This window comes from Ostrinia furnacalis, unplaced genomic scaffold (genome assembly GCF_004193835.3).
Source record: "Ostrinia furnacalis isolate ACB-3 unplaced genomic scaffold, ASM419383v2 OfSCF4162, whole genome shotgun sequence".
NCBI lineage: Eukaryota > Metazoa > Arthropoda > Insecta > Lepidoptera > Crambidae > Ostrinia > Ostrinia furnacalis.
In genome coordinates, this window is record NW_021134401.1 from 683,736 (window position 1) to 702,854 (window position 19,119).

The 19,119-nt window shown below is 37.1% G+C and overlaps 1 protein-coding gene across 2 annotated transcripts; it reads right to left on the reverse strand.

The window, feature by feature from the left end:
• Positions 1-1,415: 1,415 nt before the first annotated feature.
• LOC114359001 (transcription factor SOX-14) lies at positions 1,416-16,327 on the reverse strand. Of its 2 annotated transcripts, none has more exons than XM_028313219.1 (3): positions 15,821-16,327; positions 3,667-3,967; positions 1,416-3,239 (listed from the first exon to the last, which is right to left on the reverse strand). In XM_028313219.1, exons 1-3 carry the CDS (start codon positions 16,021-16,023, stop codon positions 3,060-3,062), a joined length of 684 nt encoding a protein of 227 aa, XP_028169020.1. In that variant the 5' UTR covers positions 16,024-16,327; the 3' UTR covers positions 1,416-3,059. The 2 variants fall into 2 exon arrangements, with proteins under 2 accessions (XP_028169020.1, XP_028169021.1); XM_028313220.1 differs by having other exon boundaries at positions 1,416-3,224; positions 15,821-16,326.
• Between the last annotated feature and the right edge of the window lie 2,792 nt (positions 16,328-19,119).

Sequence of the window (19,119 nt, forward strand, 5' to 3'; positions counted from 1 at the left end):
TGCGCACCCCATGTTTTTAAAGAACATTCACACGAGTGACTTCTCGAGAGGTGTCGGTGGTGTTACCATGGTGGATGTTTGTTTTGGGACTTTGAAATGCAGATTGGGGCAGTGATTACCTAAAGCGTCATTGTAGACAACGTCAGACACGTGTAGTGATTCGTAGTGTATGGTTTGTATTATTTTACAGTATGATTGATTGCTTAAAAGGATAGGAAGTTTTTTTATCAAGCAACACACTGTTGCCTTCATTACTTTGTTCTTAAAGACGAGTAAAACACATACTCATAAGTTTTGTAACTACATACTTCTACATAAAAAAACAGATTCTTTCACAGTTTTGTAACCATAGAGCTTTTTCATCATCATTTTAGCAGAATACTGCTGGATACAGGATATTCCGTTCTTTTTCAGCTAGCTGCTTGCGTTTGTTGATTGATTGTCAGTATTACTGACACATTTTTTTTAAAGTAACTTGAAGAATCGAATTGTTTACGAATCCAAACCACGACCTTTCTCTTGCACGGCGACTGCTCTCTAATTAGAAGTATTAGAACATGATAATCAGTGTCATTAATTAGAACATGTCCCACATCATACATAATCGTTGGTCATCCCAGTGTAGAGACGCCGGGAGCCTGTCCGCCCCGATTAGCAGCAATCTTTCGGAGGGCGCATTGTTTTCGATGGCTCGCCACGCTTCGGCGCGCGGGCGCAGATTCGATTACTGACTGATGCATTTCATTTACTTGATCGGTGGCAAGTCGACTGCATGATCTTGTAATATATTCATATTTTTTTAGGGTAGAATGAACAATCGGTGATTTGGTATTCAATGATCACTTGGATTTTAAGTTTCATTCAGACTTTTGCCTTTTTTAGTCAGTAAGAAATAAATAAATATTATTATTAAAGTTCCTTTATCTAAATATAAATAACTCAAAGGTGACTGACTGACTGACATAGTGATCTATCAACGCACAGCCCAAACCACTGGATGGATCGGGCTGAAATTTGGCATGCAGGTAGATGTTATGACGTAGGCATCCGCTAAGAAAGGATTTTACGAAACTCCACCCCTAAGGGGGTAAAACGGGTTCCACGCGTACGAAGTCACGGGCGGCCGCTAGTTAATTTATAAAAGTAGGTACTAATTTGATTGTTAAAATGAAATTCCGTATGTAGTGTATATTCCTTTATTTTCATGTTTCATAATGTTAACCGAAACTCAAATGACAAAATTAAAACTTAAAAATAGTAACGTACAAATGTTTTACAAAATAACAATAACAAATAAAATATACAATGTAACAATATATTTGAGAAACCAACATTAATTACAAAAATTATAAACCTTAAACATATTACAATGAGTAAACAATTTATTCACAAGTATTCATGATCTTTATAGAGACTGTTTTTGGTTGGTAAAGGTGGTAAAAAGTACAATAAATGTAATTAAAAGTATGTAGAGCAACAAACAAAAAAACTAGATTTAAAATTAATAACTTCATTCGATTATAAATCAGCAGAAAATAAAATTTATCGTAGTTTTGCTTGGGTTTGCTTAATAAATTGCAGACAGACCTTAATATAACAGTAAATTTTCGTCATTACTATGCTCTCTGTAAAAAAAAACAATATTATGAAACTTAGTCTTAAATCCAATTAATAACAACAATAACTTAGTACATTATTATTCATATCACCCAAAAAATTTCAACTTGCAACTTCATAAAGAAAACTTGCAGTGAAAGAGTGTAATAATAACCACATAATTCTTTGAAAATTTTAGGCAATATTTGTCTAAATATCTTAAGTGTAATATTTACAATAATCGATATGTTTAATCTGTATGGCGTGCATAAGATTAAGATTGTAATATAGGGTGGGCTTTTAGTAGCGATATTTTTTTAGAAAGGTGAAAATTACAAACGTAATTTTATAAGATTTCAAAAATATTTGTTTCAATTAAGATTGATGAACTTTAAATGTCGTTTCTCTGTTATTGTGATTCGTAAACAATTTCTGTGTGAATAGATGATAGAATATTGTTGAAAATATCACTACTTTACAAGAGCAACACATTGTTTCATTTTGCCGATCCTAGATAATGAATGAATAGACTAATAGTCGCATAAAAAAAATACACACCCGGGTTGATTTTATTTGTAACATTTTATTAATATGCCACCCTACATAAAACGTGTTTTACATATAGATATATCCATTATTTGTGTCACTGTTCAATACATTTATGTGGTGTAGTGATAAACAAACCGACCTAGAAGTCTTTTTTACAAAATTGACGTTCATTCCCTAGCTAAACCTAGTGCTACTAAACTCTATGATATGTTATCTATTCAAAAGACGTCTCTACGTCTGTACATTGCACAAAATAGTCGATTTCTATTGCACTCTACTGTTGAAGGCAATCACCCGGAGCGAAGATTTTATGGATTTCATTATTACAATAATTACTAGTGGGTTGGAAACTGAAATGACCCCAAGAGTTCTTTCTATTCTCTATTTTCAAAAGTTCCTACCGAGTTTTAATGATTGATACTTTTAGAAGTATTTTTTATGTGGTAAAAGGAAGGAGAACAATGTGGGAAAAAATGGACACCATGTTCTCTTGACCTGTCACATCAATTTTTTTAAATTTTACCATAGTGCCAGTATACGAGTACAGTACATGAATTACTATTTCAGTAAAATTGTATTGGTTAAAATACCATTTCACTATCAACATGTTTGAATTTGTTTAAAATCCAGGTGATTGCTATTAATTTTATTTCCATAAACGTGAATTAGGGTAAATTGCTTTACAAACTCCAAATCATCTTCCAGTTCATCATTTCTAAAACACTGCATCGCGTCACTCAACGAATGTGCCAACACTGAACCACGTCCACACCATAACAATTGACAATCCTTGAACTAAAGTCACAACAGTCTCTTCAAACGCTATCAGGCGAGCTGGTCTCTCGTTCCTGCACAGAAGTGGAAGGCCTCTCCCAATGCCCGGGCCAGACCCTGGCTGGGAGGGCGACCGGCCTTCATATGACGTGCTGGGGTGGTTCCTCGTCCTTCATGAGGACGTAGGCCACGGGTCGCTTGACGTCAGCGGGAGGAGGCGACGGTGTCCTTCTGGGAGGACATCCGCAGGGCGATAAGGCGCTGTTGTAGAGAGCGCTGCTGTAGAGCGCGCCGCCGTACAGGGCCTGGTAGGAGAACATCTGGATGAGTAGGGTTCAGACTGAACTAGGATAATAGTAATTTGTTGGGAATGGGTCGTTTTGAGTGTAGATGGTCACAATGAATTAATATTTTATGACCTCAAACTCTTGAGAGCATCGTGCCATATTCAATTAGATGAAATCAAACAGAGTCATCTTGTGACAGGTTGGGCTTTGAGATATCGTGTCACTAGTTGCACAAGGAATGTGGCTGGGTTTTGTGGTCGTTTATGTTTCGTTCGTTCGTTTCAGCCAAATGACGTCCACTGCTGGACAAAGGCCTCCTCCAAGGTTTTCCACAATGAACGGTCCTGTGCTGCCCACATCCAGGTTCTTCTCGCGACCTTTATGTTTAAGTTAACTTTTAGGATGCTAGCGACATTGTGCTGATACTAATAGGTGGCAGAAAAAAATATAGATAACCAACCTGTAAATGCGCCAACTCCGCCGCTAGCTTGCCATCGTCAGCTGGTATCTTCGCAAATGGGTAGAACGGGTACGGTAGTGGCGGGAACAGCGCTCGGCCCAGCTCAGGCTTGTCCGGCAGCAAGTGGTGGGGCATCGACAAGGGGGGCACTGGGTGGGGCACCGAGGGGGTCACTAAGCGGGGCACGGGGGCCATGAGGCCGCTGATGCCGAAGCCGAACTTTGGTTCTTTCTTGATCAAGGCCTTGGGTTTCCGCCTTGGTCGGTATTTGTAGTCGGGGTGTTCTTTCATGTGTAGTGCTCTGAAATAGGAAGATATTGTTAATTTGTGTAGTCAGTTGGACTTGTACTAGGGCTCTCCTTCATAGAGACTTAGTACAAGGGTAATTGTTTTCCTGTAAGCAATTTTCATTACTAACCATAGACATGGTTTTGAAACCGTTTTTTTATTCCTCTTGTCCTGCATCTTTATAATCTTTCTTTGGAATTAGACGTTCACCTTATGTGCATTCCATGTGATCCGTATTTTACTGATCAAGGTTTTTTCAGGATTGAGCTATTTTGAAATATTTTCTTATTTACAAAATAAAGTTCAGTTGATAAATAATGTTCGGATTTCAGTCCAGTATTTGAGCGTAGCTCTCAATTTAAAAAAACCGGTAAAACAACGATACAGTGAAGTTTTAAACGCATTTCATTCCTGCATTCGTACCACAATACTATAAGTTTAGCGACAAAATGCCACAATGAAACGCCGCTGGGCGAAATAACATTATTATTTATGCAATAAAGCGCACAATTGTCGCGAGCGCCGGCCGCCCTTAAAACAACAATGTCCATTCAACAATACGCGGATTATTGCATTGTCCCTGTCACAATCCTGGATCCCACTCCACCACATCACTATCCGCCATGCATCTGCAACCCAAACCAATCTCTATTTGTTTTAGCTTAGAGCTGAAATTTGAGTGGATGATTTTACAGTTATGCCTACTAGTGCTAGACGAGCATTCGTCACTGTGTCCGATTATGCCGCTTTGTGTCGGAATCGAGCGATTGTCAGCGAGTCGATGGTAATTATTCGCCGGCCGATAGTCGTAGTGCTGAGGTTTCGCGTGTTTGGACTGCGTGTGTTAGGCGTGATTAGGCGTATTGTTCCGAATCAGGACGATAGGTCAAATGGACTCTAACTATAGGTCGCCTGAAGATATTCTAAGACGAAAAAAGTACAAAACGCCTCCTAAAATTTACTTACAAACCCTATGACTATCGAACAAATTAAAATAGGTTTGACATATCCCAATCACAAAATTTTATAGCAATTGTAATTGATTCTCATGAATATTTTGTCAAAAGTAAAGTTATTTAACAGATAAATCTTCCAACTATTTAGGGTTTACTTTTTTAACAATACCTCGTATTTTATATGTATGATTACATCGTTAATCCAACTATCATACATAGTAACAAACTATCTAGTAAACTTGAATAACAACTATTGCTCAATCGGTTATCATATTACCTAACACAACTTACATAAAAGTCGTTTCTGATTCCATTGAACGTTTCTCGATACCGAGCGATAAACGCATCGATACTAAAAATACAATCGAAAAAATGAGTTCATCGACCGACCACTATCAATTCCTTCATTACTATGTTTGCCCGCCAAATACCGCGACAAGCAAAGAAAATATTATCAGCCCATGGTGGCACAGAAAAAACGAATCTTCCACTGCTTTTTATCGGTCACTTTTTCGTTTATTTTCTTTAGACTTAATCGAATTCGGTAAATATCAAGTCGATACGACAGCGATATGAAGGATCGCATTATGCGGCAGATATTGAAATTGGTGTGTCAATATTAATATCTATTCTATGGTTATTATTATTGGTTGGGCTTTGCTTATGGCATAATGTAGAGTTTTGTTGCATAAGAACTAAAACTCTAGATACTATGCATAAGCTGGTTGTTTTCATTTCATGGGGCATTAAGAAGTAAACAAAACTTAATATTTGAATTTGATGGGGCATAAGTTATTTTATCAATATTTTCTAACAAAGTGACATAACATTTCATTTACAACACTGGTAATATTTTTGTAAATAAGAGGAATGTAGTACTATATCAATCTACTTACAACTAAACTCAAGGCAATTTATTGAAAATTGTTTGTTTGGACGGTACTTTAAACACGCGTTGAACTAATAATTACTGTTATATTTACCACTAGCTGACCCGGCGAACTTTGTTCCGCCTTAATAGCAATAAATAAGCAGACTTTTTTTAATTTCGAACGGGATAAAAGTATCCTATGTCCTTCTCCTGGCTCTAAACTACCTCCCTGACAATTTTCAGCTAAATCAGTTCAGCCGTTCTTGAGTTATAACTGGAGTAACTAACACGACTTTCTTTTATATAATAGACTAGCTGACCCGGCGAACTTTGTTCCGCCTTAATGGCAATAAATAAGCAGACTTTTTTTTTAATTTCGAACGGGATAAAAAGTATCCTATGTCCTTCTCCTGGCTCTAAACTACCTCCCTGACAATTTTCAGCTAAATCGGTTCAGCCGTTCTTGAGTTATAAGCGAAGTAACTAACACAACTTTCTTTTAGCCTTGGCCAAAAGTATTGAGCACCCCCTAAATACTGCTTATACGTGATAACTATAAAAGATTCTCAAAGATATTTGATAAAAACCTTTCTTTGACAGGTTTTGAAACATAAACTCACGGCACAACGTGCAATAAAACACGTTTCGAGATGTTTAGCTATGACACTGTAGTATTGTTAGTCTTTGAAAAATCATAAAAAATCTTCTTCCGACCTCGCTGCTGAGTTATCAGCTGAAATTAATACGCCGATTTCTGCAAGAACAACTCGCAGAAGACTCCAAGAAGCTGGGCTTAAGGGCTATACAGCCAGAAAGAAGCCATGGCTTTCTGTAAAGACCAAAACAGCTCGTTACGAGTAGGCTTTAAAATACCAAACTTTTACCGAGGAAGATTAGAAAAATATTGTGTGGTCAGATGAATCAAACTTTGAGGTAAGTTAGCCAATATCATGTATTAACAATACGCGACAATAATATTATAAAACTATATTTGTAAAAATAAATATTGGACCGAAAAACACTTAACAAAATTTCGTTACTTTACGATTGTTGGCACACCTGGTGTGACATTTGTCCGTCGTCGAGTAGACGAAGAATTTACCCCGGAGTGTAAGGTACCTACCGTCAAACATGGCGGCGGCAGTGTGATGGTCTGGGGGTGCATGAGCGCCGCAGGAGTTGGGAAAATGTTTGTGTGTAAAGGACGCATGGACTCTACAAAGTACATAAACGTTCTTGAATCCGCACTTCTGCCCTCGTTTACAACACTTTTTGGTGACACCAACATGGATAGCGTCAAATTCCAGCAGGATAACGCACCTTGTCACTAACGATGGCTTGGTTTAGTGACAATAACATCGAGCTGCTTGAATGGTCTGCCCAGTCACCAGACCTGAACCCCTTCGAGCATTTGTGGGGTCTATTGAAGGACAAGGTCCGGCGCCATTGAATAAAAACAAAAGAAGACCTAAAACGTCGCTTGCGGGAAGAGTGGAACGCTTTAACATGTGACGATTGTAATAAATTAGTACAATCTTTACCAAAAATAACTTCTGCAGTAATTAAGGCAAAGGGTGGTCCAACAAAGTATTATTTTTTTGTTGTTAATAAACAATATAAAACTGTTAAAAACTGTTTTGATTCAGACACATGTATAATTCCTTCAAAATTAATAAATATCATGGGTGCTCAATACTTTTGGCCAAGGCATATATAGATATAGATATAGATTACTGAACTATTTTGCTTATTGTTCTGTTAAATTTAAATAGAAATGCAATTGAATAAAAGCAAACTTTTCTTGAACATACTAAAAATATAATCGAATCAATCAATTGTAGAGTCCCAATAACCGTTGTCATTCCTGTATCGTCTTTGTACACGTGTGTACGATGTAGAGCGATCAAATACCGATAAAGCAAGATAAATGCGGACAAACTTTGGTGTGGCTGAGCATTGTCTGACCGATAAGGCAGGAGTAAACAGGAGACTCTCCGGGACTATTTAAATCGAAGGTCATTTTAGGCTACTCTAAGCATGATAAATACAAGTGGGAAAGAAAAATGTCTAAAATATTAAAAACATGAACAGAATTGCTTATAAACCTGTCTGATCAAACCGTCTCGACCAGAGGGGCGCGCAATCCGCCTCACGCGTTGGTTCTCGCTGAAAACTAGCTTGATGACGATGACGTTTGTGTCATGTCGCGATTTTTTGCTGAGCGGGCGCCTGTTCAGCATATTTTTATTTTAAGTTAATCATGTCTACTCTTGCTTTGCATAAAATTGCAGCGGATACAAATTAGGTTTAATCGAATAGAGGTCATTTTGGGCCAAGCCACACACCTAACGGCACCGGATAGCTCAACGTTCCCAAGTTCATACGAAATAATTCTCGGAAAAGACTAGGTAATCTTAAGAACTGGGAAAGTTATTTTTCACTAATGTATTGCATCTAGGAATCGATAAGGCATAAACCCTATTGTATCTTTTTTTTTAAATAGTCTTTAAGGTGTGAATCAAATCAGAATTCAAAAGACTGAATAACAGTACTTGCATAACATATCACTGTATTATCATCCATCACACAGGACACGAACTTGATAAACGTATTGACTTGAATGAAATCCTTATCAATCCAACTGCATTTACGTTCTTTTGTGGAACTGACTTGACGAGTCACAATAAAATCATTGTTTCGTGTGTGTGCAAGGCTCGTCACCGCACTGTTTGCGGTTCACTTCTCGTATCGGGGCAGATATGTGGAAAAATAAAGGGCAAATACAAAGACTTATTGTGTAACGAGAATGAAAAATATTTACTTAAAAATATCTATATTTATGATTAGGTTTTTTAGTGGAAATATTTTTGGAAACAGTGGATACCTAATGTTATTAATTGTTCCGTGTCGTATAGCTTTTATTGAATAAATACTGTGAGATAAAACCACGTTTACACGATGCGCTAGTAATTTCAGCGCGCGTCACGTTATCCTGAAAATATCTTTGGTGCGTTGCAAAATCATCTGTAAGATACCCCGCAGACTATAGATTTTTTAGTTTAGATATTGATAGACTAGTCAATAGTTGGGTCGACTTACAATTTGTATGAAAAGTCGGCCTATACCAACTCGGTGTAGTGTGCGCACTTCCATACATATTCATACTGATCAACAGCCCTACCCAACTGTAGGCCAACTAAAAGTTGGTGGTCTGCGCCTAGGCTAAAAGCAAACACAGGTACGCAAACTAATTATAAACCCAAATCTCGCAAGCGTCAACTATTCAAACTGCAACAAATCGGAGGTCTCGGCGCGGAACAGCGTCGTAACCCAACAAATCAATTTAATCCGCGCCACCCCATTGAGGGAAGACAATTATCTACATTCGTGGCAATAACATCTACCATTGTTAGGGCGGGGCGCGCTATCGGCCACCGGCAGGGCTATAAAAATGAGCTTATGCCTCCAGTCTAGCTCGGTGTAAAAGACGGGATTGGTATAGAGATGAGGCACCAGGGTGCATCTGCATCCTTATTAGGAAGGTGAAACAAAGAGGGACTTATTTTAATGAGTTATGTAGTGGATCAGATGATGATATGAAACTTTAAAGGAGATATTTTTACACGACTGTGCCAGATGGAGGGTTAATGATTTTTTTTGAGATGTGCAGTTACTTTTACATTTTTGTAAAAGGAAAGTAGAAACTGAGTCACTTTAGCAACGCAGAGATGCTAGGTAGTAACGCTGACCTAACAACTTTTTAATTGTAAAGTATTTAAATGACCAATTTTAACTTACAAAATATTTACGTATAATTTTTAGATTGCTAATCACCCATCTTAGTATATAGTAATTTTTATTAATTTGTCTAGTGGAAAATCTAGGTAAGTACCTAGTCATTATTTGTATTTAAAAGTACATGACTAAGAAATGTTTACAATAATATATTTATTATTAAACAATTATTATTGTTTTGGGGGTGTTATTGTCTCTACAAACATCCGCAGTAAGAATTAATTTGGTAGGGTTGAGTTTATTAGCGGCACGCGGCTGTGACGTCTCTATTCGGTGCACTGTATCAATCTGGGCAGATAGAGAGATAGATCAATGATTTGTTCGCTCACAAATTGGCAGACGAAATAAGAATCTGTGCATTATGCTGCCCCCTAGACAAAATGCAACACTTTTTATGTCGAAAAGCCTCTTTTTGTATGGAGTTTCAACGGATTCGATTTTCGATTCGATCAAAAAATACCACTAGCTTTTGATATCATCATGACGTATTCTATTCTAAGATTGCGTACAGTTTCACTAATATGATTTTATACTTTGTGATGAAATGATGATGATGATATGTCATACTATTTGATCGATATTGTGGTCTAGTGCTTAGAGTCCTGGTTTAGATTCCAGATGACACATAAACTGAAAAGTAACTTTGTGTTCTAATCTGTTTCTTGTTTGGTAAGGAAATTGTAGGCTTGAATCATCCTGTTTTTCCAAAGAGTTTATACAATATAGAGCTTTGTCTGATTCTTTAAAAATAATATGCCATTGAGTGGAGCCATTAATTTCAGTCATTCTAACCCAGATCTATTATTATCGTATTTCACAGAAGACCAATGTAGTAATAATAATCTTAAAGACGGAGTACAAATCGGATGTTTAGTATTTTCCCGGGGAAATAAAAGAAGACCGATTTTAAATAATAATTAACAACATCTCCATCTGGATATCGAGACAGTGCACAATGCACATGCACTCTAAATCTCGCGCCACTGATCGTCAGTAATCATTCGGTAGGGTTGAGTTAATAGCGCCGGCGCGTGCGCGCGATCTCATCTATTTGTTCGGCGCACTGCCACCATGGCGAGTATTATGTTACCTTGCTGTCAGATATGAGAATTTTATGACCTACGGTAGCTATTGGATTCTGTAGTCTCTATTTAATCTTTGATAACAGATATTGTCATTTTTGAAGAGCGAATTCGATATCTTTAACAATCTTCTTTCAGATTTTTTGGAATGACAGCCAGCCAGCTTCACCAAGCAATAGTTATATATTGAGCATTTTATTTTATCTTATTTTATTTGTCTAACAATGTTTCAACAGCATCTTTGGCGCAGCTACCGGTAATTTTGGATGGCAAAGAGCCACTGGTACGCCTTCTTATTCTTCATTACCACGAGAAATTCGCTCATTGCAACACGGAGAGTGTCATTAATGAACTGCGGCAAAAGTTTTGGATTCTCGGCATACGAATCGAAACGCGGTGCGGTGTGTCGTACATTGATGCCAGATTTGTAAGCTGCTTCGGAGATCAACGCTCTGTCCTCCAATGGGAGATCTTCCGGAGGAAAGATTGGCTCACCATCAGCGCCTCTTCACCAGCATCGATTATTTTGGACCAACTGAAGTCGCAGGAAAGAGAAACTTTGGAGGCACTGTTCACGTGCAGTGAGCCATCCACCTTGAGATCGTCGCAAGCCTCCCTGCGGATGCGGCTATTATGTGTTTCCAGAGGTTCATCGCACACCGAGCACCATCCTCTCCGATGATGGCACGTCATTTCTTGGAGCTAATCGGCAACTACGAGTCCTTTACCTTTACGTCTGGCGCTTCATACTCCCTTCGGCTCCATTTATGGTCGGCACCTGGGATCGACTTGTGCGAAGAGTCAAGACTGATTTGATGGGCAGGAGCTGTTGGCGGAAGGTGCTCCGACTGGGTGGTAGATGCGAAAAGTCGTTTTCCTTTTAAAAAAGGGGAGGATGTCCACGAATGGACACTTTTTTTTATAAATATTTATACTTTTTTACGATATGTTTTTTTATTGTCTATTAACTTTCGATGTTCGCTTTTTTATTATTAATGTCACTTGAGGAAGAATAGACGGTATACGTTTCTGAAACTGGTTTTTATATACGACAGAATTAGAATAGTTAGTACGATTAACACTTTGAATTACTGATAACTGTGTTGAACAAACAAAAATAGAGGAGTAAAAGATTCCATTATCAGCATATTTGCGATCTTAAACAACATATTTTTCTACCTTGTAAATAGTTCTACAGTAGGCGTTGTTTCCGACGGTGTGCTCACATAAACAAGATTATTAATTTAGCCCACCCAAGTCTCTACGTCATAAATCTCTCAAAAGCCCTTAATTATTAACGAGCTAAAGTGAAAAAGCTGGTGACATCTACCATAGAACAAAGCCGCTTAAGCTTATGCGAAGAAATTAATAGAAGATAAATAGAACACCCTTTATTATACCCCACTCAAGAAAACAAAAGAAAAAAAAGAAAAAAGAAAAGAAAAGAAAAAAAGTTACATAATACGAGTAGTAATTAATTCGTAATCATTAGGGATATAAAACACTGAAAACAATGTAACAATTTCATTCAATAAGAAAAAACTTACTATGACTTATTTAATTCAAAACGATGGTACCGACCAACTTAAAGAATACCATCCTACATTTAACATCAGACGTATTTTTATCTTTAATGTAAATACGACTTGCTATCACCCCCATGTTTACTTTTAAATTATTTGCCTCTTGTGGGTTTTCTGTTTGTAAAATGGAATAGTTGTTTCCGTTATTGACGATATCAACATGTTATTTGAAAATTAAAATGATTTTACATAGTCACTCAAAATTAAACTAATTTTGGTTTTAGTGTTTGCTATCTATAATATGTACGTATTTAAAAAAAAGTATTAAAGTAAGTTACTATCCATTGGCCAGTACCTATAGTACAAGCTTTGCTTAGTTTGGGACTAGAATCGTAGTGTAAAATGTCCAAAAATATTTATTTATTTAATTTATCATAAGAAGTTTTAGGCCCTTCAAGTAGCCGCGAATTGAGACACAATAAAAATCATTTTTACCGCGGTCTCAAGCGACCGCTTAGGGTTTGAACATTAATAAAAATGTTAAAAATGACGTTTATACGTTTTTGTAATTTTTGAGGACCCGAATTTTAAAAAATCTGTCAAATATTTTATTCTATTGCGTTATGATAACAAATTTAAAAAAAAAACAAGATAAACATCCATCTCTTTGTGTTTGCTTCTTGTCTCCCACTGTGAGTGGCCGCTGCGTATAACAGCCTATGTCGCAACTTAAATAATATTTTACAGCATAATGATTTACGAATTAATTTCATAATTGTTTCAAAGTAATTTTTGGAAATAATGAAATTGAATTCATCAATTAAATCAGTAATAGAAAAATTGTGAAATACTTACAAAAAATACAGAAAAACCTCATTGTGGATGCTGAAAATGTAGTTCATTAATTTGGATTCACTTTGACGTTTGAACAAAACCTATCGTTTTTTTTTACGATACAATCAAAACATTAAAATATAACGTTGTTAAATAAAAAGTGTTTCCACTTGCAAAAAATGTGAAAAGACGTTTGTTTATTTTTAATTAATTTCTAAACTAATATAATTGACATGTGATACCTATGACTGCTCACTGTTCCTAAAATAAACTGTTTTGTAAATTCAAAATTTCACACTTATCAGTTTTTACTTCTCACACTGATAAATTACAGGTGTGTTTGATCTAAAACAACGAATTAAACGGGACGTTGTTCTACTCAAATACCGCAGTTGATAAGCTTTGTTCGAGGGTTGTTCTCTGTGGGAGGTGGGGCAAAAAATGGAAGGGTTAGTTAAAAACAATATTGTTTTAACTTAAAACAATATTGTTTCACTGCATTCTGAAGCTTTTAATTGATTTGATAAGTTTGTGTAGACACGTTTATAATGAGGGGTTTTTAGGTTTGTGTTTCCGGTTTAGTTTTAAGAGATTAAGGTAGAGTTTAGTAAAGAAAAAGTGGAGATTTCTTGCCTGCTACCAGAATTCAGGTTTCATGCAAATTATTATATCTTACAACCTACATCTTTATGGACTAAAATATTTTAAATAAAATATCGACCGTAACAGTTACGAGGGCTGCACTAAAAGTATCGGGAATGGAATATTTCCACTGTTCCTGTCATATTAAAATCTATTTAATTGCAAACTCCAGGGTTTTTAAAATCGTATACCATTTATTTATTTAAAAAAAGATTCTCGGTCGTATCACAAGGTCTTGTCAAACTTGTTTAGTCGTTGAGAAAATGGAATTGACTCAAGAAAATTCAAGAGCGATGATTTATTATGACTTTTGAAGTGGTTTAACACAAAAACAGTGTGTTGACCGGATGATTTCTGCATTTGGTAATGAAGCCCCATCCAAACATTTGTTTGCCACAGGTCGTTTCTGAACTCCGTAAAGAGAACTGCAACCGCCGCATCATCCTCCATCACGACAATGCGAGTTCTCACACCGCGCACTGAACAAAAGAGTTTTTAGAGCAAGAAAACATAGAATTATTAGTCCATCCGCCGTACAGCCCCGACCTAAGCCCTAATGATTTCTATACTTTCCCTAAAATAAAGAATAAATTGCGTGGTCAGAGATTTTCATCACCTGAAGAAGCTGTGGACGCCTACAAAACGGTCATTTTGGAGACCCAAACTTCCGAATGCAATGGTTGCTTCAATGATTGGTTTCGTGTATGGAAAAAATGTGTCAAATTTCGCGGAGAATACTTTAAAAAGCAATAAATACATTTTTAAATAGTAATGTTGTTTCACTTCCTTGATTCCCGAAATTTTCAGTGCCGCCCTCGTAGTAAAGTTTCAATAATTTTATTAAAATACCTTGACATTTTCGAAATGTATTATGAAATTTAAAAGTGAGCCTACCTTTTGTGTGTCTTAAGTAAGACCCTTCAGACTACTTTTTTATGTCTATAGGTGTCATTCTAGACTTTCCATAAGTATTCTACTACCAAGAATTCTACCATACAGAAGAAGAAACGGCCATGCATGTTCTTTGCTCATGCTTCCCGCTTATGAGCAAAAGAAGTATCCATCTCGGGCGACACATCATGCACCCGGATGAGATAGCAGATATCACGCTCCAAAGAATCTGGAAATTTATAGACTCAACGGGACTAAGCAGTGAACTTTAAAGACAAGGGCTGCCACAATAGATCAAACCTGGTCGAGTTGGCGCAAATAAAGGCCCAAAAACCAACAATATAAGTATTCTACTACTATTTAAGTCTACTTATTTAGCATGATAATTCGAACCATAATATTTTTTTGGTCTCTCTACAAAACTCTACACCTATGTTTCACAATAAATAATTTTGAATTTGAAGTTATAAATAAATTATTGACATTTACCTAAATATCACCTGCATCAAAATCAATCAAAGCACATATTATTATTTTTGCTATCGAAGCAATGTTTATCTAGGGTCCATGGCAGTAACGAGAAAGTAGAGAGGAATATGCCTGATTTTTCTTTGAAAATCTAAGTTTTGTTTGAAATTAAAAAAATCGAGTGGTTCAGGCGGATGTGAGATGAAAAATCATAAAATTATTACTTGTACAGGTCTAATAAGTAACTTTTTTTTATATTACAGGAGGCAAACGAGCAGACGGATCACCTGATGGTAAGTGATTGTCGTTGCTTACCATACCGTTACTTTTTTTAAAAGGGTCAAAGTTTTCTAAAAAGGCTCTAAAGCTTGTCAGTTTTGTTTAAACTGATATTGGTGTACAATCATTTTGTCTCTACCCAGAGCCACATAGCAAAATTTCCCTACGCACTCTGGGGTTTAAAAGTAATTTATTTTCAGCAAATATCCCAACTTAATGAATGAACATGAATGAACATCAGTGCAATGAATGACTAGGTCACACTGTTATGTCTAACAGTGTGACCTAGTCATTCATTGCACTGATGTTCATTCATGTTTAATACCCACGGTATTGATGAATTGCTAAGCAGACAATCGTTTGGATTATTCAATGGGTTAGATATGTAGGGCAAGGAAATTATAGAGTCGTGAATTTAGAAATAAATACTATTATAACCTCTGTTTATGTGGTGGTATTTTAGTCGTAAATTGTAGAAGTATTTTGGTATTTTTAAATTTATTTAGAATTAATAAAAAAACTCACCTCAACCTCTTTGCCTCGTCAATGAACGGCCGCTTTTCCATCTCAGTGAGCAGCTTCCACTCAGCGCCTAGTCGCTTCGAAATCTCTGAATTGTGCATCTTGGGGTTGTCCTGGGCCATCTTGCGGCGCTGACCCCGTGACCACACCATGAAGGCGTTCATGGGCCGCTTGATGTGCTCCCCTTGCTGCTTGCCCAGAGACATTTTGAATTTTGAACGAAGATTTCAAATTCGAACGTCAATTTTTATTCTTCAGTTTTTATTTTTTTTCGCCACTTTCCAGCCTGTCATTTTATTTTTAGTCTTTTTACATAAATTTTTTTTTGTTTTTTTTTTAAAGACTATTTTGTTTGCGGATTATTTCAATTTTAGAACTTGTACAATAACCATGGAATAAGTCAACAAATAAAATTCAAATTGAAACAATGTCGTAAGCCCGACGTGTATTCCCGCGCGCTCCAGAAAAGCTCCCGAAAGCTCAATGCGGCGCTTTTCTCGCCAGTGTCATGTGTAACGGTGAGTTCGGCGATGTCCCCCCGTAGTGCCCCCCCTCTGGATTGGCCGGCCAATCGGCGCGCGCCGTGGGCGGACGCTGCTCTCTGATTGGCCGGCTCGCCAATTGTCTCTGGTCGGGGCAACAGGTAGCCCAAGAGTCGCTGTTTGCGTGTCTATTAGCAAGATTAAATTTCTTTTTAAAACCACAATCTTGGCTTTCGGTGAAAGAGCGCCTGAATCGAGATTCGATTTGCGGTTGCGTTTCGCGCGTTCTTTTTTCGAGTTCGCGCGGAATGAGGTGAAATTGATTTCGATGACTGTACTGAATTTGTTCGGGAAAACGATTATGTTTGTATTGTTATGAAAATGCTAATGATGATTGTTCTTATTAAAATGTATAGTAAAAATATTTCACACTAAATAAAATAAATCTAACAAAAGATAATTTCATAACTTTAATCCCAAATGAAAATTACTTATAATTTTATTAACTTAAAAAAAAGAGGAGGTTCTGAATTCTGCTGTATGTTTTTTTTTCATTGACAATTGTCATCTTACTTCCAAGCGTATGTTTAATTTTTTAATTATATCACAGTAGCAACATGAGTATTTTATTTATTTATCCACTAGGCACTTTGCTATCATATTTTATTTCGATTTCTTCTTATAGGATAGGTATGAAGTTTCTAAGCTTCATTTTTAAAGGTGCAGTTCTAGCAGGATTATTAAATAATTGAATTGAATGTGTGTAATCATCAAACTTAAAAATAATTTTCACAAAAATATTAAGGCAGTTGTTAGTTTTTCCACATGTCGATTGGGGATTATTTCCAGATAGGTAACTGAAATGCGTGTTGTTATAAATTGAACAACAATCGTTCTTGATTGGGGACCCGCATCCTCGCATGCTCTTAACTAATTTGTTGCTACGCCTATGCCAGATTCTTGCATACTCCATTAAAGGTGACTATAAACTAGAGCATTTTCTTGTAACAGAACAACAAGCCGCTTGAAATGTACTAGGGTCAGTGTCACTTTACACATTACCTGTATTGTACCATTCATAAGAACGTTATATTAGGTACAGTCATCGTCAAAGTTCGTGACACTTAAAGTAGCTAAAAAATTCGCAACACGTCTTTGTTAATATTGGAATAAGGTTATGTTTTTAACTTGGTGGTTTTTGACTGTATACAGAAATGCTTTAGTGACTAAAGCCTAGTCTATACTCACCTTAACACACGGCTGTGTGGTCCGAAGTGGAATTTGCATCAGACAGCCGCAGACAATCCGTGTGAATGCGTCCTAATTGACGTTATGCGCATAACTGGGGAGGCGCCTCGTGCGATTATATCAGACGTATAGAAACACGAAGTTTGGAACAGAGTTACGTGAGTGATTGGGAGACAAAAAATGACGAATGGTGATAGAATCATAGCCATGATAGCCCAACGGTGAAGTGGTCGGACTGGCCGACTCGAGATCCGAGGAACGCGGGTTCGAATCCCACCGCCGCTTGACTATTGTGGTGAGCCCACTCGTAACACAAGCTTACCTATTAGCTTAACACGAGGGGCTAACGGGACTATTAGTATATGTATTCTTTAAAAAAAAAGTATAAGTGGTGAATGGAAAGCAGAATCCCTTAAAATGCTTTTTTAATCAGCCATACTACACCTAAAGAACGAGTTGCTAGCTAAGACACCGCATTTTACTAATCAGTAAAACAAAATCCACTGAGATCTAAAAGGCGATCAGCGCCATCTATTAGACGCTAATTGAACCATGCACATGAGCATGTATTTTTTTTATAACGGTATTTAAATGAAATTGCTTTATCAATTCATATTGGCGATTATTTGCTGACAATAAGGAAACTTTAAAGGGAAGCACCTGAACGCAAGCAGTGCAGGACCGGTCGTTGTTAAAAATCTGTGGCTTTTGCCTAGCTATGGACGATATTTGTCTGAACATTGTTTCATCTGCTCGATATTGATTGAGGTTACAACTCTGGCATTGAACTAAATTAATACCCAGAATTTTGATGGTGCCGAAATCCAAATCTAGGTCCTACTTCGCAAACCGATATACGATTTTGTTACTATCTCTCTCGCACCCTGAAAAGCTGTCATATGTGTAAGAAAGATAATAAGATCTGTTACATCGAAATAGCATTTTCGAGTTGGACCACCGATCGCAGACATCTAGACGCGTGAATGGGTCGTAATTGAGGCTTATGCGCATAACCAAGGATGGTCCACTGCGCAACTGTAATGAACATCGGTGGCTCGATGGCGTAGCGAGGTGAATCGCTTGGAACCCAGTGGGGCGCATGATCGACCTCTGTATGATATTTCACAGTACACAATATTGTTTATCTTGTTTTCACTAGTAATCTAATTCACCTAAAGTTAAAGTACAGAATATCGGTGGTTCAGTGTGGCCGCTGTACGTCGTGACACAACTTGTCAATTTGATTGTCGGGTCCATGAAATTGGGACGCGATCGCTGCTCACCTAACGGGCCCTGTACTGCCGTGTGCAAAAGCTGTTTAGTTTTGGGAAATACACAAGTTTGGACGAAGAAGGCAGTGGCTTAACGTGCCTTAGACGGACCCTGTATCAAAATTTGTTGGGGACCCCATCTAAAAAAGCTCAAGAGGACTCTTTCATAAAAAGGTCATTAGATCAAGAAGACCCTTGTCATTAAAAAAAGTAATTGCAAAATTAATAGAAATTCCTTGTCAGTTGCCTACTCTGTCTAATCCGAAAAGTCCAGCCCTGGAAGTCCCTGTAGCCTTGGGGC

Bases quoted from the DNA above. Each gene is read 5' to 3' on its own strand.
- LOC114359001 (XM_028313219.1), bottom strand. From the start codon at position 16,023: ATGTCTCTGGGCAAGCAGCAAGGGGAGCACATCAAGCGGCCCATGAAC. The intron at 3,968-15,820 runs GTGAGTTTTTTT...TTCCTATTTCAG, and splicing joins GACGAGGCAAAGAGGTTGAG to AGCACTACACATGAAAGAAC. The intron at 3,240-3,666 runs GTTGGTTATCTA...CTACTCATCCAG, and splicing joins CGGAGTTGGCGCATTTACAG to ATGTTCTCCTACCAGGCCCT.